The sequence below is a fragment of the Nannospalax galili genome, unplaced genomic scaffold (assembly GCF_000622305.1).
Source record: "Nannospalax galili isolate Female #2095 unplaced genomic scaffold, S.galili_v1.0 scaffold788, whole genome shotgun sequence".
Taxonomy (NCBI): Eukaryota; Metazoa; Chordata; class Mammalia; order Rodentia; family Spalacidae; genus Nannospalax; species Nannospalax galili.
Genome location: NW_008359996.1, coordinates 1,954,907 through 1,977,857, shown reverse-complemented (window position 1 = coordinate 1,977,857; position 22,951 = coordinate 1,954,907). Strand labels below are relative to the sequence as shown.

Below are 22,951 nucleotides of genomic sequence, written 5' to 3'. Positions count from 1 at the left end.
CCTGGTTGGGGCTGGGGGAGCCAAGGCTTTGTAGAGAGCGCCCAGCAGTTTCTAGCTACTTGACCTTGTTTGTACACATAAGGCAACCTGCTCTAGCCTTGCTTCCGCTTCAGGAAGATGGCTAGTCTCTTCACATTAATTGTTTTAATCAAAGCTGCCCTGAAACCCATCTTCTACACAGCACTAAGGACACCTTCTTGGAAAGATTACCAGATGAGGCCTGAAGGCTCTGGGCCAGTAGACACTCAAGGCAGAGCAGAGCCTCCGTAGCAGAATGTGAGCCGAAGCGAGAATTTCACTGTCCACCCCAATCAAGCCGGATACAAATCCCAAGACCATTTTTCTTCTTTTATTATAATTTTTCTTTTTTTTCTCAAAACATTTTATCTAAAAACAAACTGAAAAAAAAGGAGAAAAAGGAAAACAAAAAAATGACTGGAAACTTCATGGATCAAGTGTGGAGAAAGGAGAGGAGGCCTGGAGCTAAGGCTCCCACCTCTCCAGAGCAAGTCCGCACCCTGGGGCAAGCAGAGCTGGGGCAGCCCCTCCACACCCAGCCTCGGACTGGGGAGAGGGCAGTCACAGTGGTCCGAGAGCCAGAGGGGCTAGAGCCACAGGGGTCACAGGAAGTAGTCGGCCACTGGCTTTTTGGAGGGGATGCCTCGTGTCTCTTGGGGTGCAGCTTCGAAGATGATGAAATCTTTCTGGAGATGCTCATCCAGCTCCAAGATAGCTGCCACATTCCCACAGCTAGACATAGGAGCAGTAAAGTTAGGGACAGCTGGCCTAGATTCCTACTCTCTCCCCGACTCCTGGCCCTGCCAGCTTACCGGTAGCAGTAATTTGGTGCTGACCACACAGTGAGCACAGTCTCATTGAAGTGCCACTTGTAACCTTCCATCACCAGTTGGTGGGCACGGCAGATCATGTCAATGTCATTGGCTGCATTGAACTGGGCCACCACATCACTGCCAAATAGGTAACCGGCCCCACGGGGGCTCACACCCCAGCCTGTTGTGTCTAGGGCAAGACAAGAATGATGAGAGGATGCCTTGGGCCCCTCTGGTTGTCCACCACGCCTGTCCCCTTCCTCTAATCACACTAGAGGCTTATGGAGCAAGGGCATAGAGCCAGAATATGTCCTTCTAGGAGTCAGGATAGCCAGTGTTGGAGTAGAAAAGCTCAAAGGAGAAAGGATGCCCCATTACTGGGCCCACCTCATCATCATAGTGACCATACAATGTACTTTCCAGGCAGCACCTGAGTGATAGGCAGCACTCACAAGAACCACACCCAGAGAACCAGGTATAACAAGGGCCAAGGTATAACACGCCTTTAATCCCAGCAGAGGCAGGCAGATCTCTGTGAGTTCAAGGCCAGCCTGGTCTACATAGTGAGTTCCAGGTCAGCTGGGGCTAGAGGGAGACCCTGTCTCAAAATGACAAAAAAAAAAAAAAAAAAAATCATCTTGGGTCACATCAGGGTAGTTTGGGAAGGCAGTGATGGGAGTAGAGGGTGTGCTTGGGACTGGTACTCAGGAGATCTAGCTATAAATCTCAGTTCAGGGCAGGAGAGATGGCTCAGCAGTTAAGAGCACTGGCTGCTCTTTCAGAGGACCTGGGTTCGATTCCCATCATCCACATGGTGGCTAACCATCCAGAACTCCAGTTCCAAGGGAATCCGACACCCTCTTCTGACCCTTGTGGGCACTGCACCCACCTACATGCAGGCAATACTCAGACACATAAAAAATAATAAAATCTCAGTTCAGCCCTCAACTAGTAGAAAACTTCACAAAATAAGGAACCGTCAGGGGGCCACTGTGGGAGAGGTGTCTCACTTCCAAAGAGCTGTTAAGTCCTAGAGCCTTTTCCCACCAAGGGAGCCGATATTTTATCCTGAACAAGCCTTCTGAGTCATGACATTCATGCTCCAACCCACTGTAGGCCTCAGCACCTACCATCCATGGCTTCTGCTCCTTGTGGAGGGTCCAGTCAAGACAAGTGGAGGGCAGAAGCCAGTGTGGCCCAATCCAGCTGTCCACTGTCCAGACTGCCCTGGCTGACTCCCCCTTCAAGCACTTGTTTAATCAGTCTCCACAAGAGCCAGACCAGGCCTTGCCCTGTCTGCTTGCCCTCACCTTCAGGGTCAGACCACAGGAGGTCACACATGGGCCCATCGTGGGGCACCTCTTGCTTTCGGTCAATCGTCCGGATCTGGTCCAGGGTCTGGATGGAGGGGGAAAGGCCCCCATGCACACAGAAGATCTACAAGGGAGAGCAATGCCAGAGAGAAGGGAGGTGGAGACCCAGAGACCAACCAATTGCTCCATTCCTGAAGAGACCCAAGGCCAACCTACCTTGCCATCAATGATGGCAGACAGGCTGAGGTAGTCAAAGATCTCAGTGCAGTAGCGCCATACAGTCACCGAGCCATATTTTCGCAGGCACTCGTCATAGAAGCCATAGACTTGGGTGATCTGGCGGCTCTCATGGTTGCCCCGGATCAAGGTGATACGATCAGGATAACGAACCTAGGGGAACAGCCAAGCCAGGAATGGTTCTACGCTCCATCTCTCCACTTAACCCTGCCCAAGTCTCTACACACTGACCAGTCTTACTCAGACCACAATTCTGGTCCAGACTCCTGACATCTTTTGCACGAAGCTTGGTATCACCTGCCTCACAGGCCCCCAGGCACCCCAGAGGAAGAACTACAAGCCTGAAGGTTTTTCTTTCACCTACCAGGCTCCAGTCCTTAGAAAACCCCAAATACTGTTCCCATTTCTACTCAACTCCTACTATTTCCTGAACAGAAAGCCTTTATTTACGTTCCTAGAACTCACATTGCCAGCCTCTTCCTCAAGGGCCCAGGGGATGGGCCACTAAGCACACAGCCTACAGACACAGCAAAACTCCAAGTATGATAACAGTAGAGGTGATGAGGGAAGCAAGGAGTGGCCCAGGCCCAGGCTCCAGGGGTCAAAGGTCCTTACCTTAAGTGCCAGCAGCAGGAGGAAGGTTTCAACACTGTAGAAACCACGGTCCACAAAGTCTCCCATAAAGAGGTAGTTGGTCTCAGGGACATCGCCACCTACCTGGGAGGAAGGATATGGTTCTGCCTGGCCTCACCCTCAACACCATCCCTTTCCCACTGCAGTGTCAAGTACCTAGTTGAGCCCCTTCTTTAACCTAGGGCCCATCAGATCAGAGACCTCTAGCCCCTCCACTCTCAATGAGTAGGTCTTTTAGTCACCCCCACATGTCGAAGCCCAAGTGCCCTCCACTCACTCTGAACAGCTCCTTGAGGTCATAGAATTGTCCATGGATGTCACCGCATACCTAGAGAGGAATGTGGGCTGATGCTTCCTTTCTTCCAGGGACCATCCTTCAAAATACCTTTTACTTTCCAGAGCTTCATTACTCCTGACTATGCCACTCCAATTCAGGGCCAAAATTCCACCCTCCAGCCCCAAGTGAGCCTGTTCTGGCATCATCTACCACCCCACACTGAGAGCCAACTGCTCTGGGGCACAAGTAGAGACAGGACTTTCCAGTGAGACTCACAGCTCCAGGGGCATCTGGACCCTTCTCTCTGCCTGTCCCCATGTACCCAGCACAAAGTTACTGACTTAGGACCAGAGAACCTTATTTCTACAATCATTGGCCAAATCAAGTCTTTCTGATTTGGCCATGAGCATCCCAATGACAAATAAAAATTCCAGAGCATCCTTTATTTTCTTATGGTGCTGAGAATGGAACCCGGGGCTTCATGCATACTAGAAAAGCACTCTACCACTAGGCAGCACCCTCTGCCCACCATCTGACTCTTACAGCAGGGCTCCTCTGAAGATGGAGGAGCAGAGACCTGGGGTGTCCTAGGCCTTTGATTTGAGGGAGTCGCTAAGGAATCACTAACAAGGAATGTCCATGTGCCTTAAAAGACTGAGGGACAGAGGGTACTTACTGTGACTGGCGAATCCACCCTCTGCACGTTGCTCTCCTCTACCAAGATCTCTCTGGAGACAGAAGACCAGGGTCACCACAGCCAGGCCAGCCCAGCCCAATTCCTGACCTTTTTTTGGGGGGTTGGGGAGGACATGAGGCAGTCCCTGAACCTTCATGGGACAGAAGGAAATATATAATGTCCCCAGGATTTTGGTTAGAACGCACTGACCGTGGCCCTCCACCACTCAACACCCTTTCAAGGCCTGTCCCTGTTACCAAAGGGACAAAGTCCAAGTTCCCATTCCCCAATTCCAGCCCTTCCAAGCAGGCTGGGACTTTTCCAGCCTTGACGGTCCCTGCTGTTTCTTTTCACCAGCCCAGCGCACACTCCTGGAAGAGTGGTCTCTTTAAAACAGAGAGCTGACTGTCCCTTGGCTGAACTGACTTCACTCTACCAATTACAAAGCCCTTTTTCCTCACTGTCCAAAGTTAAAGGTAAGACCCGGGACAGGCTAGCCATAGATGCACCTTCAAAGGACTGTGCTGCTCCTTTGTTGTCAGCGTGAATTTACACAGTGAAGAATTTGCTCTGGTTCTTTTTGCTGTATGGTCTATTCTTACTCAAATAAGCATGAGAGAGAAAAATCACTTTGTTGGTTATAGGTGCCCAATTTCAATACTCCATTTCCAAACTGTGCCCTGATGAGTATAGTGGTGACCACTGCAAGCCACATCCAGGCAGAGATACCATGGAGTTTCCTGTGGATGCACTTCATGAGACGGCCAACACAGGGCAGGTCCCAAGCCAACTGTACATCCTGAAGCACAGGAAGCTGCTGGCTTGGCTGCAGTCACATAGGCAGAGGCTGGACCAGGACAGCACAGGTCCAGGGTCTGACTCTTCTCACTAAGCTATGCTGATGGCAGAGGCCAAATCCCCTGCCTTGCCCCAGTCCATTCTGCCAGTCTCTTCCTACCAGAGTTCCTAAACCCGCAGACAGGATGATTCAGGTAAATCCCTCAGAGTGGGGATGATTCTGAGAGAAGCATCTTAACTTTCTGGGTCCAAGAAGTCAGGGCAGTCCAGGGGCTCCCACCTGCACTAAATCTTCTGGTGAATAGACTTTCACATCAATGCATATAATGACTTTTCCAACAGACTGGCTTAGAGAAAAGTGACAAGATCAAGGTCACAAAGTTGCTTACATAGTGAATTTCAGGTAAGCCTGAGAAACAAGAGACCATATTTCAAAACAAAACACAACACCCAAAAAACCCAACCCAAATCAAGCCAACAATGAATCAAGCAAACAAAACAAAAGCTGAAACTTTTTTCAGCAAAATCCCACCTCAGTGACAGTAAGGCCCCAGTGTGGTCTGCTAAGAAAGGTCAGGTGGCAGCCCCTGCACTTACAGCACATCACCAGCTCTATTGTGACCCACAACTGCTCACCTTTACTTCCATAACGAACCTATCTTCAGCAAATAAGTACTTATCAATATGTCAGGCCTGTCCCTGGAATTTCACTTGGGTCTTAGGATGAGTTCAGAAACTCAAAAGGTGAAATGACTAGACCAGGTCATATTGCTAATGGTGACAAAAACTGACATTCGTACCTTAAAAAAAAAAAAAAACTTATTTTTATTTGTATGAGTGTATTGCCTGCGTGTAAGTGCCCCCTTGGAGTCAGAAGAGGGTGTTGGGATTCCCCTTGAGGAGTTATGGATGGCTGTTAGCCACCAGGTGGGTGCTGGGAATCAAACCAGAGTCCTGTGCAAGACCAGCCAGAGCTCTTAACTGCTGAGCCATCTCTCCAGCCTGACATTCATACTTTAGTTAGCCAGATTCAGAAGTCCTTTTCTTCTAATATGCTAATGATTTTAAAAGCAACAATTTTGCCTTAGACACTACTGGCTCTGTTGCTTCAAGGGTTTGAATTTCTATGATCTCTAAGCTGAAGCTCTAGACATTACCAGCCTCAGCCTGAGTTTCTCACGGGTCCTCAGGAGGCCATGGTCAGGTACTAGACAGAGTTGGTTCCTATTCAGACTGGGTGTGGGACAAGCGCAGCCAAGTTAGGCCTCAACTTACTATGTCCTAACTCCACCTGTGCCTCAAGACTCAGTTCTCCATAGCTCCTTCTCACACCCCACACCAAGCTCTCACTGTCTCTGCCTGGTTGTCAATGACCAAGAAACACATGCAGCATAGTAAAGGCACGAATCTTGTGCTGGACAGCTTTAGTTGTCAACTTGACATACCTGGGTTGAGGGAGCCTCAAATGGGGATTTGCCTCCATTGGACTGACCTATGGCCATTTCTGTAAGGCATTTTCTTGATTGTTGAGTGATGTGGGACGGCCCAGTCCACTGTGGGCGGTGCTACCCTTGGGCAGGTTGCTCTGTATTGTATAAGAAAGCAAGCTGAGCATGGGCCAGAGGAGCAAGCCAGTAAGCAGCGTTCCTCTACAGCCTGTGCTCCACTTCCTGCCTCCAGGTTCCTGTCCTGAGTTTCTACCTTGGACTCTCTGATGAACTGTGACCAGGGAGATGTTAGCTAAATAAACCTTTTCCTCCCCAAGTTGGTATTGGTCAGACTGTTTTGTCATAGCAACTGAAGACAAACTAGAACACATCTCATTAACTTCTCCAGATAGCTGTTTGACATTGAACAAGACAGCTATGCTGAGCATCTACCTCTCCTCTTTGAAAGGGATAAATACTCCTGTTCTGCTTATTCCATGAGGCTGCTGCAAGTAAACCCACTGCATGTCCAACTTCCTACTCCAGAAACTCTAGCATCCTACCCAAGCATTGTCTATCATTCCGCCAAACCATTCCAGGCCTTGTGGGGTAAATACAACTTATGTGGGATAATAATAATGCTAGGCAGCAATCAGTTTAAGTTCCTAAAAGTGCCTATTAGAACTGAGGATGAGGAGACAAACTGGGTATGGTAGTGCAAACCTGTAATCCCAGTACCTGGGTAGCAGCAGGAGGATCAGGAGTTAAAGGCCAGCCTGAGATTCTGTCAAAAAACCAATAAAAGGGGCCAGTGAGATGGCTCAGTAGGTAAAGGTACTTGCTGTCAAGACTGACGACCTGAGTTTGATCCCTGAGGCCCACATGGTGGAAGGAGAGAACACTCTATCGTCTTTTTTCTTTTTTGGTCTTTTTGAGACAGGGTCTCCTTGTAGCCCCAGTTGTCCTGGAACTCACTATGCAGACCAGGCTGGCCTTGAACTCACAGAGATATGCCTGCCTCTGCCTCCTGAGTGCTGGGATTAAAGGTGTGTGCCACCATGCCTGGCTTGTCCTGACCTTTGACACATGGCACTCATACACACACACACACACACACACACACACACACACAGTAATAATAACTCCCTGGAGCTGGCCTTGTCAAGATTTTCTTGTGCCATAAAAGCCCTGCCAATCATTGGCCTCTAAGAGTCATGGCTTCTCAGTCTGTAGAATGGAGCAAATGAGTCAAACCTCACAGGACTGGAGAAAAGGCATGGGGACCAGGCTACCAGGGAGTCTATTGTTCCATAAACAAGACAGAAGCCACATAGAAACATTCCCCAGAAGAGGCAGGCAATTAGCATTAACTATTGCCTACATATTTCCCTGTACTCTCACCCTGCTAGGAAGTTCTTTCTATTGTAACTGTCAGTCCTGTTACCTATCTTTCAAGGTCTTCCTCTCTTAGAAGCCATCCATATAAGCTCCAGTCCACATATTCACATTCCACTATAAATACCACCACCACCGCCACCACCTCATGCTTGCCTGTACTTACACTACCAAACACCACGCTAAACTCACTTCAAGCATCGATTCACTGAATGATTGTTTACAACCACAACACAATTTGTCCACTTTACTGAGTCCCAGATACTTCAAGATCACCATCATATAGAGTGGCAGAGTTCAGATTCAAGCTGAGTCACCATACCCCTAAATCTCTACCTTTACTTACTATAGCCTTTCACTTCTTTATAACTCTGCTCTCCTTCCATCTTACCCTTAATTCTCCTCTGGCTTTTTATTTTGTTTTTTTGAGTCACATGTGGTTGATGACTGAATTCCTGACTCTCCTGCCTTCACTTCCCAAGTGCAAGTGCTAGGATTACCTGCATGGCTTTAGCTTTTAACTTCAGCTCTTTTACAGAGCTGCTTCTGCAGCCTGTCAGCCAGCTTGCTAACAATCAGGTCTTTTTTTCCTCTCACTTTTTGGCAAGGCCTCACTCAGTAGCCTAAGCTGGACTGGAGCTCATTATGTTCTACTATTCCGGCTTATTTACTATGTTTTCTTTTTAAAAAAAAATTTATGATTTTTAGTTTATGTGTATGAGTGTTTTGCCTGCAGGTATGTAAGTGCACCACATGCATCCAGTGCTTGCAGAGGCCAGAGAGAGTGTCGGTTCCCCTGGAACTGGAGTTATGGTCGGTTGCTAGTCATCATGTGAGTGCCAGGAATGGAACCCAAGTCCTCAGCAAGAGCTGCCAGTGCTCTTAACCGCTGAGCCATCTCTCCAGCCTCTACTATGTTTTCTTAAGCTCCCAACTGACCATGAGCGCTCCAACTCCATCTTGGATCACGGTTAAAAGGATCAGCACAAAGAGAACTGGCCTCAAACTTTCTGCCTTCTTTGCTAGGAACTGAACAACTAGAATTCTCAATTGTTAAGTGGACACAAAAAAACCACCTCCCCTTTAAGAACTGATGGAACTGAGAATTTTTCAAACTACAAGTCTTTTGCTTTCTTGCCTTGAATTTCTGTAACCAGCTCCTTATTCTTCAAGGTCTGTCTCAGGAGCCAGCCTTTCCAAAAAACTTTCTGTTCACCGCGACAGGCCGGCTGGTTTCCCTGAGTTTCTAGAAACTTTCGGCAACTTGCTCTTACTCCCCCAGAAATACATGTAATTTTCTTTATCTTGCCCGAGCCGACCCGTTGATTCTGGGGAGGAAGTGGCCCTCGGAACTGCTCCTCTCCTCCAGGAAAGCTGCCCGGATGGGGCAAGCCCTAAGTTCTACGCTGTTTGCCCCAGGCGGAATCTACGGACGAAGAGCTGGCCTCACCTGGCCTTCGCGCACAGGGCCTTGACTTCGCTCTCCTTGATGAGCTCGCAGCGCCGCAGTTGCTCGATCTGCCGGTCTAGATCGCTGATCTCCGCCATGGCCCACCCCCCCCCCGGCGCGGGTCAGAGTCGGGGCCGCCGCCCCCTCCGCACCGCACAGGGGTCTCCTGGGAAGGCGAAGGGGAGCGCACCAATCAGAGGGTGCGAACGGGGTGCGGGGGGGGGGAGACTGGATCCCAGGACTGCCCCCCCTCCGCGCCTCCCCACGGCGGCCCAGGACCCTCGGAGTCCGGTGCCCTGGCCGCACCCCGCTAACTCCCGTCGAACCCCGCGGGCCCGCGCTGAGGACGGTGGCCTAGAGGGACCTCCGACAGTTACCGCAACTGAGACTCGGGCTGGGTCTCTCCGATTCTCCACTTCCCTCTGCTTTGGGCCTCAGCCACCGCCGCTTCTACTTCCGGCCCCGCCGCGGAAGCAGAGGGAGGCCAGTTCCGCCTCACTACGGATGTAGCGTTTGTGCACCCCGCCCCCCCTGAGCCTTACGCTCCGCCTCTCAGGCCGGGAAGGCGGAATGAAGGAGCCGGATGTGGGCGGCATTGGGGCGGGCGGGAGGTTGTGGGCTGAGCCCCGGGCAGCCCCCTGCTGGTCTTACGCGGCTTCAGCTCGGGGAGCCATCCGACCGCAGCTAGGATCGTCCCTTCAAATGAGGTCCGGGCTCAGCCCCGCCCCCTGCTGCAGTCCCGAGCTGAAACAACTGTCGTGTTCTTCCTTGGATATTTGTTCAAAGACTGGGCCGGGCCTAGCCCACATGTCCTGCTTGCAGTGGCCCGAGAGAAATCTGTCGAGACGCTCGGAACAAAAGGGAGCGCACCTGGGCCAGGTGTGGTGGCGATCGCTGTTGCAATCCCAATATTCAAAAAGCTGAGGCTGGAGAATCGCGAAATAAAAAAGCTCAGTGAATAAAGGCACATGTCGCCAAGCTTCATTATGAGATGGTGAGTTTGATATCTGGGATTCACATGGTGGTGCAAAGAACCGACCCTCACAACTTGTTCTGTGACTCTCTGACCTTCGTACCGCACATGTAAATTAATATTTTTTGGTCTTTTTGAGACAGGGTCTCCCTGTAGCCCCAGCTGTCCTGGAACTCACTATGTAGACCAGGCTGGCCTTGAACTCAGAGATCCACCTGCCTCTGCCTCCCGAGTGCTGGGATTAAAGGCGTGCGCCACCACACCTGGCTTAATGTTTTAAGTGCCTACCTTTACCACACCAGGCCTATGCCTAAAACTCAGTAATAGACACTCCCCCAACCCCCAAATTGATCTAACACCTGTTGCTTTTTGTTAAGACAGGCTCCCACTTGTTGGCCTGGAATTTACAGTATCTTGCTTGACCTTGAATTCAGCAATATTGTCTCAGCCTCCCAAATACTGGGATTAAACTGAAGCAACCATGTCTGACATTGCTTTCTAGTGCTTGAACATTTTATTCTTTCAGGAGATAATGGCTCAGAGAGGCTAACTGCTTCATGGTTGCATAGCTCAAAATCTATAGTTTGAACCAAGGCTCAGATTTTAACCCAGGAAAGCTGTTTGCAATTCTAGTTTTCTCCTTTCCAGTTTCTGAAAAGTAACGCATCGTAAAATTAAGACCAACACTTTCCAATCTACATCCTTAGTCTTTTTGCTGCAGGCAGAATTAGTTTTCAATCTTTCCCGTCTCTGTGCCTCTACCCATCTTGCTCCCTTTTGGAATGTCTTTTTCAGTCTTTGTCCCACTCAAGCTTTAAATTTTGACCCTTAATTTTTATATGCCTTAAGATTGCTTCCCTGAATTGAATATAACAGGCAGAGAGGGTGAGATCAAAGTCTGGAGTACTAGGGATGTTTTTCTCCCAGTACTGGATATGGAACCCATGGCTTCATGAATGCTAGCCAAGTACTGGACCACTGGGCTACATCCCAGCTTAGGCTTCATTTTGGATGCAGGAAATATATGGGAATGTATGGGCAGCAGGGACCAAGTTTCTAAAGCCCTAGGAAATCAGTTTTGTAGTAATAATGTTATTATATATAATATAGTAAGTTATTATTGCTGGGATCAGAAAGGTAATGTTTAGTTTTTTTTCCTTGAGAGGGAAAACCAGAGCAGCTACAGGCTGGTGTACTACACAGTCAAGACTGGGTAACTAACAAGGGTTCAAAGAATGGCCTGGGTGTTAAGTATGGGGCCCTCTTTCTGACTTCACAGAACACCAGGAGCTGAGTCCCCATTAACCTGGAACTCCAGTCCTAGAGTGAAGATTCTGTGTATACCTCCATTGTGGAAGGTGTGTGGGAGAAGATTCTGGGTTCTTCAAAGTGATCTAGTCCAGGAGACTAAAAAGCCATTGGCAATCCCATCTCCTGTTACAATGGGGAAACAGCTCCATTAGCGTAGGTTTCCACAAAAGCAGTTCCATCTCCAGCAAGGTAACCTTAAGCCTGAGTTGTGAATGAGAGGGCTGGGGAAGCAGCTTGGTGGTAGAGTGCTTCCCCAAGTATGCATAAAGCCGTGGGCTGGATCCCCAGCATAGCAGAAACTGGCCATAGTGGTATATGCTTATATCCCAACACTCAGGAGGTAGGACTAGAGGATCAGGAGGTTCAAGGTCACCTTCAGGTATACAAGAATTTGAGGCCAGCCTGGGTGGGCAAATGACCCCCCTGTCTCAAACAAAAACAAAAGGGTGAGGGGGTAAGAGCGGTTACTCCCAAGAACATACTTTTGGCTTCTATTACTTTTTCCAAAAGTCTTCTATACTTCAAGTAGTTATACCCTATTAGATATGGCAGGAAGAAAATTTCACCATCACTTTGCTTCTCTCAAAGCCCTGGTCAAGAATACCAAGCAAGAAGCCCCTACTCCACACCTTTACCTGTCCAGAAAGGCCCTTCCTCTTCTGGACTAGGCTACCTCCCCAATATCCCACGAGACAGACAACAGACTCCCTCTTAAATAGTTGTTTATTGGCAGTGGGCTGGAAGGGATGACAGAGTTAGCATTCAAAGACAACACCACACACCAAAGTCACGAGGGTGGCAAGAGTGATGGGGAAAGAGCCTGAAGGGCCCCCCCTCTTCAAGAGCAAGGGTAGGCAGGGGGCCTGGAGTGTTGACGGCGCAGCCTTAGGTCACCTTAGCTTAGTAGGCATGGTTAGAGACGAAGAGGGACTCACTGGCTGCAGCCCCAGCCTGACCACTTGGGGTGTACTTTCCTTGACAAGCAAGGCTGTTGGCCTAAAAGGGGAGAGGAACTGGGTGAGATCTCTTCTGAGTCCCTCCCAGCTGCCCACCCAGGCACCTGCTCACACTCCCACTCCTGCCTTACCAGGGCTCGTTTGATGTATTCCTCTTGAGCAGCCTTCAGGTTCTCCTTCTTCCCACCCCAGGCCTTTAGGGCAGAGGCCTGCAGGGCTCGGCCATAAGAGAAAGTCAAGGCCCATGGCTTCAGCAGGGGGCACTTGTTGATGGCATTGAGGTTGATGGATGCCTCTTCCTCACTCTGCCCTCCAGACAGGAAAGTGACCCCTGGGGGTGGTGGTGCCAAAGGAAAGGGAGGGCTTTTGTTAGAGGAGTCCCCCAAGTTGCCCTGGAAAGCAGAAAAGCCAAGGTAAGGGAGTGGGCCTCACCAGGGACAGCAGGGGGCACTGTGCGACGCAGTGCTGTGACAGTTGCCATGGCAATCTCCTCATTGGAAAACTTCTGGGTGCAAGCATGGCCTGGGGTAACCATGTTGGGCTTCAGCAAGGTACCTTCCAAGTAGATATGGTGGTCACTCAGAGCCTTGTAGACAGCAGCCAGTACCTGGAATAGGAGGGCCAAAGCAGGGTGGGGTAGAGGACAGGGTTAGCAGAGTAGGGCCCAGCTCACCACACTGCTCTTCCCACTCAGGCAGTCACCCTACCTTCTCAGTTACATACTGACAGCGCTTCAAGTCATGGTCCCCATCAGGGAGGATTTCCGGCTCCACAATGGGCACAATACCATTCTGTAACGGAGGGAGAGCATAGTGAGGCCCCCCCAACCTGGAATTCCACCTATAGCTCCCCAGCAGCACTGGCCAGGAGCTTATCTTGATGATAGGGATTCAAGGCTTCAAAGCCCTCAGCAGATTACTGACAAGGTATCTTCTCAGATTTGCCCACACATCCCTATTCTCTCGCTCTGCCTTGCAGAGTGGCCTCCATGGGCGAGCATCATTCTTCATGGGTATCATGAACAGCTGCTCTGGGGGAAGTAGATATCTGGGCAGACTGACAAGCTAGCCCACACCAAAACCAATGAGGTGGGAGGCGGCCTATTGGAGCCCTGCAGTTCAGTCCCACCTGCTGGCAGATGCTGGCATAACGGGCCAGAACATTGGCATTTTCCATGATAGCAAGGGCTGAGGGAGTGTGCTCTCCAATCTTCAGCACACAACGCCACTTGGCAAAGTCAGCTCCATCCTTCTTATACTGGGCACAGCGTTCAGACAGCCCATCCAGCCCTGGAGAGGAGAAAGTGGAGGGGCAGAGTATATGGCCCTTTTCATTCTGGAACCCCTGGTAGGCTGAGACAAAGTGAAAGAGGCAAACCCTTCTCACCTTGAGTGGTGGTCTCGCCATTGGTTCCTGCCAGGGGCACTACACCCTTGTCTACCTGCCAGGGTACAAGGCAGCAATCAGCTCTACCATCTTTTCTTCTCCCCTCCCCCAACTTCCTCTCAAGAATCCTCTCTGGGACTGAAAATACTTTCACTGAGTTATGACACCCAGTGCCACAGGGAAGATACTTTGTGATACTGACAGGAATATTTACTGGATTAGAGGACCTGTCTCTTATCACTCCTTGAACAAACCAGTAGGGTTGCCCACCTCCCTGGGGAAAGGAAAATACTTCTTTGGGCTTCTGGCTTTTCAGCTGTAAATGGGAAACACCTTCCTCTTAGAATTGTAGAGGGTGTACAGTATTTGCTTACCATGAATGAGGCCCTAGGTTCTAGCCTCATCACTCACAAAAATATGCCCAGATATGCAGAAATCTGGGGCAATCTTAGTCCAAAGTCCCTAGACTTTCCAACCCAGTACTTTTTAAATTTTATTTATTATCTTTATTTTATGTGTATGGGTGTATTGCCTGTATGTAGGTAAGTGCACCCGTGCCATAGGCTGTCAGATCCCCTGGGACTGGAGTTCCAGACAGTTGTTAGCTGCCATGTGGGTGCTGAGATTCGAACCTGGGTCTTTTTCAAGAACAACCAGTGTTCTCTCCAGCACCCCCCAACCTAGTATTTTTTTAATTATTTTTATTTGATATGTATGACTGTATTGCCTGCATGTAGGTAGGTGCACCCGTGTCGTGCCATGCCTGAGGATATCAGAAGAGTTCCCCTGGAACTAGAGTTAAGGACAGTTGTTAGCCCCCATGTGGTTGCTGGCAATCAAACCCATGTCCTTTGATTGTCCTCTTTAAGTGCAGTAAGTGCTCCTAACCACTGAGCAATCTCTCCAGCCTTTCCAACCTAGTATTTATCTCCTGCCTATTAATCTGGATCCACCTCTAATCTTACATCCTGAGGCCCCACCCTCTCACCTTGATGCCCACAACACCGCCCTTGGATTTGATGACTTGGGGGAAGGGACGTCCATCATCAGCCTTCTGGTACAGTGTCTCATGGAAGAGAATCACCCCCCCAATGCAGGGATTCACACGGTCATCAGCGGTCAGCAGCAACTGGCGGTAGAAGCGCCGGTTCTCCTCTGTGTTCTCAGTGCCAATGGACTGCAGCCGCTTGGCAATGCTTCCTGAAGGGAGAGTCACATGGGAGGATAAGGGGATCAGTCTGCCACCAACCCTGGGCCCTCCTCCCCTTGTCTCTGCCTGTACCGCACCGGTGGACTCATCTGCAGCCAAGATGCCCTTGCCAGGAGCCACGATACGGTGAGCGATGTCAGACAGCTCCTTCTTCTGCTCTGGGGTCAGTGCTGGGTAAGGGTAGGGCATGGTGCCAGTGACAGCAAGTTCCTGGGTGAAGGAGACACAGGGAGGAGAGGGAGGAGCAGTTAGTTGGGGCTTTCCATGGTCTCCTCCCCAGGGAATAGGGCCCCTTCCCTGGAGGTCAAGGCAAAAGGTCCCTACCTCCCCTGCCCCACACCCAGTGGGTCCTGGGGTACTTCCTGTCTCGGAACTCTCCCCTATACCCAACTTCCCTATACTAGATCTGCCTCCTCCTGTACCTTTCCTAACTCTCTTTGTTGCTGGGTGTTGCCCAGCTGAGGGTGGGGTTGCCCACTGGCAACTGGGGGAAAGGAAAAAGCCAGAGCCAGAGACAGGTGGGTCATGTTGAAGCTGGACCCATCTGGCCTGCGCGTTGCCATGGGTCACCTTGCCTAGAAACAAAATTGAACCGGGAGTATTTTAGAATTGAAGGGTCATGAATAGGGCAAAGTCCAACCAATATCCTCAATCTGAAAGAGCCCAAGAAAGGAATGGTCTGTACTTGGAGCCACACGGCAACCCAAGGGCAAGAGCTTAGATTAGCATCCAGATCTGACTGCCATGGGGTGTCCTTTCTAATTCACCCAGGGTTGGCCCAGGCTTGAAGGCTTCAAGGACACTCCAAGGTCAGGCCTCTCCCCCGCACTCCGGGGTGGGGGGAGGGTGTGAGGAAAAGGATATTGATAAAAGGCAAGTCAACAAGACTCCCAGGTCGAGGGAAAAGACAGTCTGCCTTCTCAGGGTATACAGAGGAGAGGTACTCGCTCCACCCCTCCCCAGAAAAGTGCTCCTGTCTGAACCGCTGCAGAAGTTCCAGGCTCAGAATAAAGGTCATAGGATAAAGAAAGATAGGGAAAGTGTTAACGGGTCACAGGGCGCCGAGGCTGAGGGGTTTCCCTCCTCCCCAGGGGGCTCCCGGGCTCCCCGGAAACCAACTTCCCCCACTCCATCGTGGGACCCCTGGGGCAATAAACGAGCTGGCCCCCCACCCTTTTCTTCTTGTGATCCCTTTAGAAAGGGGCCCCAATGCTTTGCATCGGGAGCCCCTGCAAAAATAAAAACAAAAAGGGGGAGAGGTAATGATCCTCCATCTCATCCTGCTTCCTCCCCCGCCATGACTCAGCGCGCGGAGCCGTGCCTGGCGCAACGGGCCGCCGGGGCGCAGGCTGGAGCGGGCAGAGGAGCCCAGGCGCGCGTAGGGGTAGAGGAGACAGACGCGGAGACCGTGACGTGGGAGCTCCGCGTACCGCCCGACCTGCCACCGGCCCAAGGCCCCGGGGCTCTAACCCTCGAACGCACTGAGGGGTGCTCACCTGGCAGTGGAGGGGGTTGGGTCTGCGGGGTGCGGCGGGGAGACACGAGGACGGAGAAGCGAACGCAGTAGTGCTCAACAGAACCCGCTTCTGCGGCGCGTTCCAAAAGAACGCAGCCTATTCAATGCCAGGGGCGGGGCCCTGGCCTTTTAAAGGCGCCGCCCGGGTTCCGCGGGCGGCCAATGGCGGCGCAGAACTGTGCGCGGGGCGGGCCCCAGAGCGCAGATGGAAGGCGGTGCCGGGGAGGCCAGCACCCGATCCCTCCCCCCGTCTCCCTTGGACGTGACTCGGGCCACATCCCGCGGGTCGCCGGGCCCTCCTCCCCCACCCCTGCCTGGCGGGTTCGGGAGTGCAGTGACTCAGCCGGAATTCTGGCTGCTAGGAGATGGAATGGGGAGGCGGAGGAGAGCGGGCGTAAAGAGAGGAAGACCGGTCGACGGCCGAGTCCGAGCTGCGTAGCTGCAGCCTTAAGCCTGCAGACAACCGAGAGGCCGGGCGTCGGCCTGCCTCGCCACGGGCTGCACGGCGCCGATCCCTCCTTCACTAGCCAGGGCCCGAACGTGGCGGGGCGTGTGCACGCGCCAGGAGTGGGGAGCCGGGCCTGCGATCCACGAAATCCACACCGGGTCGGCGCAGTGGCGGCCTAGCCTGGCCCCCGCGGACGCATGCGCTCTCCGCTCCGGGGCTGGCATAGACTGGCAGTAGTTAGCTGCAGCTCTCGCCCCAGCCATGCGGAAACGGACCGACAGGACTTGGCCTAAGTGAGACTCCCCACTGATTCCCCAAACCTGATTTATTCTCCAAAATAAAAGCGGCCTCAGCTTTTCCCCGAGCCTCGCGCCCCAACCCCCAAGCCAGCGGTCGGGCTAGCGGCCCACCTGTGGCGAGGCTGAAGCTCGGCAGACGTGGTTGGCAGCGACTGAGCCCTGCGGCCCGGGGCTGGGTTATAAGGCTACTGCTGCCCTCCCCCGCACCAGTGTCCCCGACCTTTTCCGTCACCCCTGCCCTTTCCCCACCAGGGATCCCTCGGCAGGGACCTATATTTAGGGAAACCTGAGGCCCCTGACATTCACGCCAGCGCGGGGCCCCTGCGTGGGGGAAGGAAGAGGAAGCTTCTGTCTGCCTCGCGCGGAGGAGTGGGGGGGGGCTGCCCACTCACCCACTCACCAGTCCTTTCTTGAACTTTCTTCCTTGGAAATCCAAAGTGAGCTTGGTTATCAAGAGAAATCAATCTGGACAGGGATCTATGGGGAGAGAAAGGATTAAGGCTGGTTGGCTGGGTGGCCCTCGGTGCCCCTCCCACCGGCTCGTCTAGTCCCCTCCTCCCTAGATTCAGGGCCTTCTGGTAGATCTTTTTTTTTTTTTTTTTTTTTTTCCTTTTATGAGGGAGAATAGATAGAGGCAGGCAAGACACTCACCTCTTAAAATAACCAGGAGTCCATAGGCAGGGTGTGGTTGGGGCATCCCTATATTCTGATACTCAAGGCTGGCTGGCTTCCTCTCAAACTGTTTGCCTGGGCCAGGGATGTCCTGCATCCTCACCTTCACCATATAATAGTTTACTTAGGAAGGGGATGAGGGGCAAGATGCTGGCCAGAGCACCAGCCCCTCTCCCTTCCAGCCCTCCGAAGGAGCCAAAGTTCAGCTGCCCAAGGGCTCTCAGAATCCTGCCCTGCGGGGAACCAAACCCACTGAAGACTCCCAAGTAGGTAAGCTGGACCTGCCATCTGTAGTTTCTGTGGCCTGATAGGTAGAAGTGTCCTAAGGGCCCTCACAGAGCGGGCCTGTAGGGGCTGGCCACTCCCCAAAGGACAGGGCCTCTGGACCCTCATCGGAGCTTGATCTCGAAGCACAGACAGTTGAGGCTCTGGCAGTCCGGGAGCTGACAGGCACAGGCACAGTCGCACAATGGGCAGCATCGAGGACAGCATGGGGCCCAACCCTGAGGGAAAGGAGAAGGGCAAATGAAGCAGGACCAGTGCTTTGGGCTGCTTCCCTCCAGAGAGAGAAAAGAACAGAGGAGCTTAGGAAGTCCTCCTGCCCAATGGAGCAGAGGGTAGGTACCATTTTGGGAACAAAGCAGTTGTCCATGCTGTTGAGAAACCAGCAGTAACGCAATACTCTAGAACAGAGTTCAGGAGCCTCAAGCTCTACTACTCAAGGGTTCTATCCCCTTTCCCACCACATAGCTGAGAAGAGTAAAAGACCACTGAGCAACTGGCCTAAGTCTGGCTAGAATTAGGTAGCACCGTGTGCAGCTCAAAGAGAGTTCTTCTCCACTCCTGAGCCCACCATGCCTGGCTAAAAACACTTTCTAACTCTGGAGCCCAGGCTAGGTCAGAACTCACTATGAAACCCAGGATGACCTCAAAATCATGGCAATTCTCCTGCCTTAGCCTTCCAAATGCAGCCAATCAACCCAGCATTGTCATTCATTTTTGACTCTGCAAGGCACAGGTTGCATTTGTGAATGATAAAAAATAAAACAAGGCCAGGCCTGGTGGCACACACCTTTAATCCCAGCACTTGGGAGGCAGAGGCAGGTGAATCTCTGTGAGTTCAAGGCCAGCCTGGTCTACATAGTGAGTTCCAGGACAGCTGGGGCTACAGGGAGACCCTGTCTCAAAAAGACCCAAAAAATAAAAAATAAATAAATAAACAATACAACTTTCTAAACTAGGTATGGTGACTTGAAGTTGTAATCCCAGCACTTGGGAGATGGAGGCAGGAGAATCAGGAGTTCAAGGTCATTCTCTGATACATGGGGAGTTTGAGGCCAGCCTAGACTACATGAGATCCTGTCTTTTTAAAATTAAAAAAAAAAATTTTTTTGGTCTTTTTGAGACAGGGCCTCCCTGTAGCCTCAGCTGTCCTTGAACTTGCTATGTAGACCAGGCTGGCCTTGAATTTACAGAGCTCCACCTGCCTCTGCCTCCCAAGTGTGCTGGGATTAAAGGCGCGTGCCACCACACCCGGCAAAATAAAAAACGTTTTTAAAAAAAGAGGTTTGGTTTTGTTTTCAGTTCTGGGACTTGAACCCAGGGCTTCACACATGCTAGGCAAGTGCTCTAGCACTGAGCTACATTCCCAGCTCAAGAGTTCTGATGATCTACCCTGAATTTGGGGCCTCTTACAAAAAAGGAAATGGAAGCTCAGAGAAAGAAGTGATTTGCACAAGGGAGTAGAGCTGAGATGGACCAGAGCTGGCTTTTCCAGGTCTGTGACTCCCCTGTCCCCACTTTCCCAGGGCCAGGAATGTCAGCTTCATTCTGAGGCTGCAAGGACAGGGACTATTGGTCTCATTCTCCACTAATCTGTGGGGACTCCTGCTCAGCAGGTGTTTGAGACACAGATAAAGGCTGAATGAATGGATGGCGCATTCACTTTGCCCTCTTAGGCAAAGGCAGAAGTAAGCCTCTCAGCTGCAGGAAAGAGGTCTGTCTCCTGGATAGAACATCCTTAGATAGAAAAGAACATTTGCCCCTCCAACCCACAGCTCCTGTTCCCTGGGATAAGGATGATCCTCAACTGCCTCAGGCATGGACAGGAGGCAGGCCAAGTGGCTGGAGTGGACACACCCAAGCTGGCTATATGACAGAAGATTGGCTTCTTGTAGCCACGAGCAAAGCTAGTGACAGTCACAGTTGCACAGCTCAATCAGACCTGGCCAAGCCAGGAATAGGGAATGACCTTTCTAACAGCTGAGGTTTCGGGGTTCGGTGTCCGATGACTGGTGAGATCAGCTGTCACTAGGGGCTCCAGCAAGGGGAGGAGAATAGCCAACTACAGGGAGAGGGGTCTGAACTGGGCTGTGCCACTCCCAACAGAGGGAGACGGACAGGTGTAATGGTAGAAGGAAGAGAGAAGTGGTTTTCTCGTGTGATGAAGAGTGGTTTGGGGACATCTCTGAGGAGTCCCAGCCCAGGGATGGAGTTGGATCTGTGGGTTTCTAGAGGACCACACCATCATTCTGTGTGCAGATCCAGAGGCCAAGAGGCTTTACTGTCCTTACCTCAGAAAAGAGGGTATTAAAAGCATTTCTTGGCTCTGTTTATGGAAGGGTTTAGACTAGCCATTAATAACTGGCTAATGGGTTTCTTGACTCTCAGCAGTGGCTTCTGGAAGAGCTCTACTGTTTAAGTACATTAAATAAGGGCTCCACAAGCCTGTTAACCCTTGTATTTCTCTAGGCCCTGAGTTTTTCACTTCTGAAGGTTGCTCTTGGACTTTAGGGGGGAGGGTATAATTTTTCCCAGAAGTTAGTACTCAAGCCCTAGAGTCAGTAAGGCCTAGGTTTGAATTCAGCCTGTATCCTCATCTTTGAAACAAATATAGCGCCTCCTTCACAGGCATCAGAGGGAAGGGCTGGGCAGGTCTGACCTAGTGAGTGTACAAAGAAGGGAGCCATGCTTGGCATCACTGTTCTGCTCCCCTCAGCAGTTCTTTTATTTTTTTCAGACAGGGTCTCAGGTCTGTAGCCTCAGCTGGCATGGAACTCACTATATAGACCAGGCTGGCCTTGAACTCACAGAGATCCTCCTGCCTCAGTCTCCTGAATGCTGGAATTAAAGGTGTGTGCTAACACCTGGCCTTTAACAGTAATTCTAAATTCTAATGTGTATTAGAATTATATGAGAGCTTGTTAAAAAGTCAAAAACTCCACTCCCACCCCAGATCTACAGAGTCTGGGGTCTCAAGGCCCGGTCTTACCTGCTTCTGGTCATGCAGAGCTATATGTCACCTTTCTCCCACTACTGTAATTGTTTACTGATTGATCTCTGACCTTCACCAGAATGTAAGCCCAGGGAGTACAGGAATCTTGTTTGTCTTATTTCTGCTGAGCTCCCATGGTCCAGGTCAAAGCCTCAATAGTGACTCTGTGTATATACGTGTGATGGGGAAAGAAATAAGGAACTGGAGCCTCACAACAAAGCGGCAGGGCCAGCTTTCTCCTCCAGAAAGGAAAAGAACTCCGGATTTGTGGTCTGGTTGGCCCGCAGGTGAATCGCTTAAGCCTTCTGTGAGCCTCAGTGTCTATAACTGTAAAACAGGCAAGCTTTGTAACGTTTTTGGTTGTCATTAATACTATAAGGAAACTGGACAACAGAGGCACTTCAGTGTACTTTGAGGAAAGACAAATTGGGACAGGACAACCCTGCTCCACCCTTATTTCTTCTTGGATCCAGCAGAAACTGGAGAGGGTCGAAGCCAAAGGTTCCAAAGCCCTTAGACATAGGTGGTAAAGTCTGCCTCAGTCCATCCTTTTTCCTAAGAAGGTGGATCCCTGACAATTTACTTCATGTGACAGATGGAGAAGGGGACAGGGGATCTGGACCACAAATCATTCTGTAACTGAGCATGTCCTTGAAATAGGAGCTCTTTGAACCTAAGGTCTCCTTTCTCCCTTTTGTTCCCTGATGTCAACCATGACAGCCCATCTCCTGGCCACCCTCAAGGAACCAGAAGTAGAATATTTGAAAGAAAATAGTTCCTTACCTATTTATTTATTTATTTATTTATTTCTGAGACAATGTCTCTAGCCTAGTCTAGCCCTGAACTTCTCATCCTTCTGCCCCCACCTCTTGAGTGGTAAGATTATAGGCATGTACCACCACACCTGGTTTATGCAGTGCTGGGGAATCAGACCCAGGATCTCCTGTATGGTAGGCAAACATTCTACTAAGCTACATCCCCAGGCCCCTTAATTTATTTTACGCCTCAAAATATCTGCCAGGGATTTGTACCACATACAATCAACCCAAGTTATAAATTTGCTGAGGCTCAGTCTGTTATCCCCTCCCTTCTAAGGAAGGTTACCGGACCAAGGGCAGAAGCTTTGCTGTCTAAATTTCTGAGCCCAAAATAATCATTGTCTCAGTAGGTAGTCAACCACACTGAACATCTTTAAACCCACAAATGTAAAAATGGCCTGTGTTCTGTGGGCCAGCTTCTCTCCTGAGGATTTTGTTGCAGCTAAAACCATAGAGCAATTTGCTATACAAGATTTTGCTATGTAACCCCAGAGAAGCCACAACCATCCTAAGCCATCTTATACCTCTGAGAGAGGGACAATACTTATCTAGCTCCATGTTCAGGCATGGATAAGTGGCCAAGGTCCATGTGACAGTTTGTAATGCAGTAGAGTTTGTAGTAGGGCTCCATTTTTGTCAAGTACATAGTAATGGATGGTAACAGCAGCATCCCATGGGAGGGACACTCTAAAAAAGACAACTTTGGGCTATAGTGCTGATTTAGAAAATGATTTGGCCGGCGTTGGTGGTGCTCACCGGTAGGATATGCTGAAGGAGGCAGAAATAGGAGGATCTGGAGTTCGAGACCAGCCTGGGCTACACTTTTGCTGGGCATGGTGGCGCACACCTTTAATCCCAGCACTCGGGAGGCAGAGATAGGCAGATCTCTTTGAGTTCAAGGCCAGCCTGGTCTACATAGTGAGTTTCAGGACAGCTGGGACTACAGGGAGACCCTGTCTCAAAAAGACCCCCCCCACAAAACCAAACTAACAAAAAAACAAACAACCCAAACAAACAAAGCTGTGGATCTGCAATTGGTCACTTTTCCCTGT

General features: G+C 50.8%; 2 protein-coding genes and 1 long non-coding RNA gene across 8 annotated transcripts in view; 1 reads left to right on the top strand and 2 right to left on the bottom strand.

Annotated features, from left to right (window-relative positions):
* Nucleotides 1-333: 333 nt before the first annotated feature.
* On the bottom strand, nucleotides 334-9,571 carry Ppp4c (protein phosphatase 4 catalytic subunit). Of its 2 annotated transcripts, XM_008823915.3 has the most exons (9): nucleotides 9,414-9,571; nucleotides 9,037-9,202; nucleotides 3,967-4,018; nucleotides 3,291-3,341; nucleotides 2,996-3,097; nucleotides 2,360-2,533; nucleotides 2,141-2,267; nucleotides 831-1,020; nucleotides 334-750 (listed from the first exon to the last, which is right to left on the bottom strand). In XM_008823915.3, the coding sequence occupies exons 2-9, from the start codon at nucleotides 9,132-9,134 to the stop codon at nucleotides 621-623; spliced, it is 924 nt and encodes a 307-aa protein (XP_008822137.1). In that variant the 5' UTR covers nucleotides 9,135-9,202; nucleotides 9,414-9,571; the 3' UTR covers nucleotides 334-620. The 2 variants fall into 2 exon arrangements, with proteins under 2 accessions (XP_008822137.1, XP_029414916.1); XM_029559056.1 differs by lacking the exon at nucleotides 9,414-9,571 and having other exon boundaries at nucleotides 3,967-4,117; nucleotides 9,037-9,156.
* A 2,454-nt stretch (nucleotides 9,572-12,025) lies between these two features.
* On the bottom strand, nucleotides 12,026-17,631 carry Aldoa (aldolase, fructose-bisphosphate A). 5 transcript variants are annotated; one of them, XM_008823912.3, is made up of 9 exons: nucleotides 17,536-17,631; nucleotides 14,950-15,082; nucleotides 14,651-14,862; nucleotides 13,663-13,717; nucleotides 13,405-13,565; nucleotides 12,984-13,067; nucleotides 12,709-12,883; nucleotides 12,408-12,607; nucleotides 12,026-12,316 (listed from the first exon to the last, which is right to left on the bottom strand). In XM_008823912.3, exons 2-9 carry the CDS (start codon nucleotides 15,059-15,061, stop codon nucleotides 12,221-12,223), a joined length of 1,095 nt encoding a protein of 364 aa, XP_008822134.1. In that variant the 5' UTR covers nucleotides 15,062-15,082; nucleotides 17,536-17,631; the 3' UTR covers nucleotides 12,026-12,220. The 5 variants fall into 5 exon arrangements, with proteins under 5 accessions (XP_008822134.1, XP_008822135.1, XP_008822136.1 ...); XM_008823913.3 differs by having other exon boundaries at nucleotides 17,528-17,613; XM_008823914.1 differs by lacking the exon at nucleotides 17,536-17,631 and adding an exon at nucleotides 17,247-17,528.
* A 359-nt stretch (nucleotides 17,632-17,990) lies between these two features.
* The window catches only part of LOC115068575, a 7,876-nt gene continuing 2,915 nt past the window's right edge, over nucleotides 17,991-22,951 (top strand). Inside the window, exon 1 of the long non-coding RNA XR_003847920.1 lies at nucleotides 17,991-18,077. This is a non-coding gene — a long non-coding RNA (uncharacterized LOC115068575). The remainder of the gene's footprint in view (nucleotides 18,078-22,951) is intronic.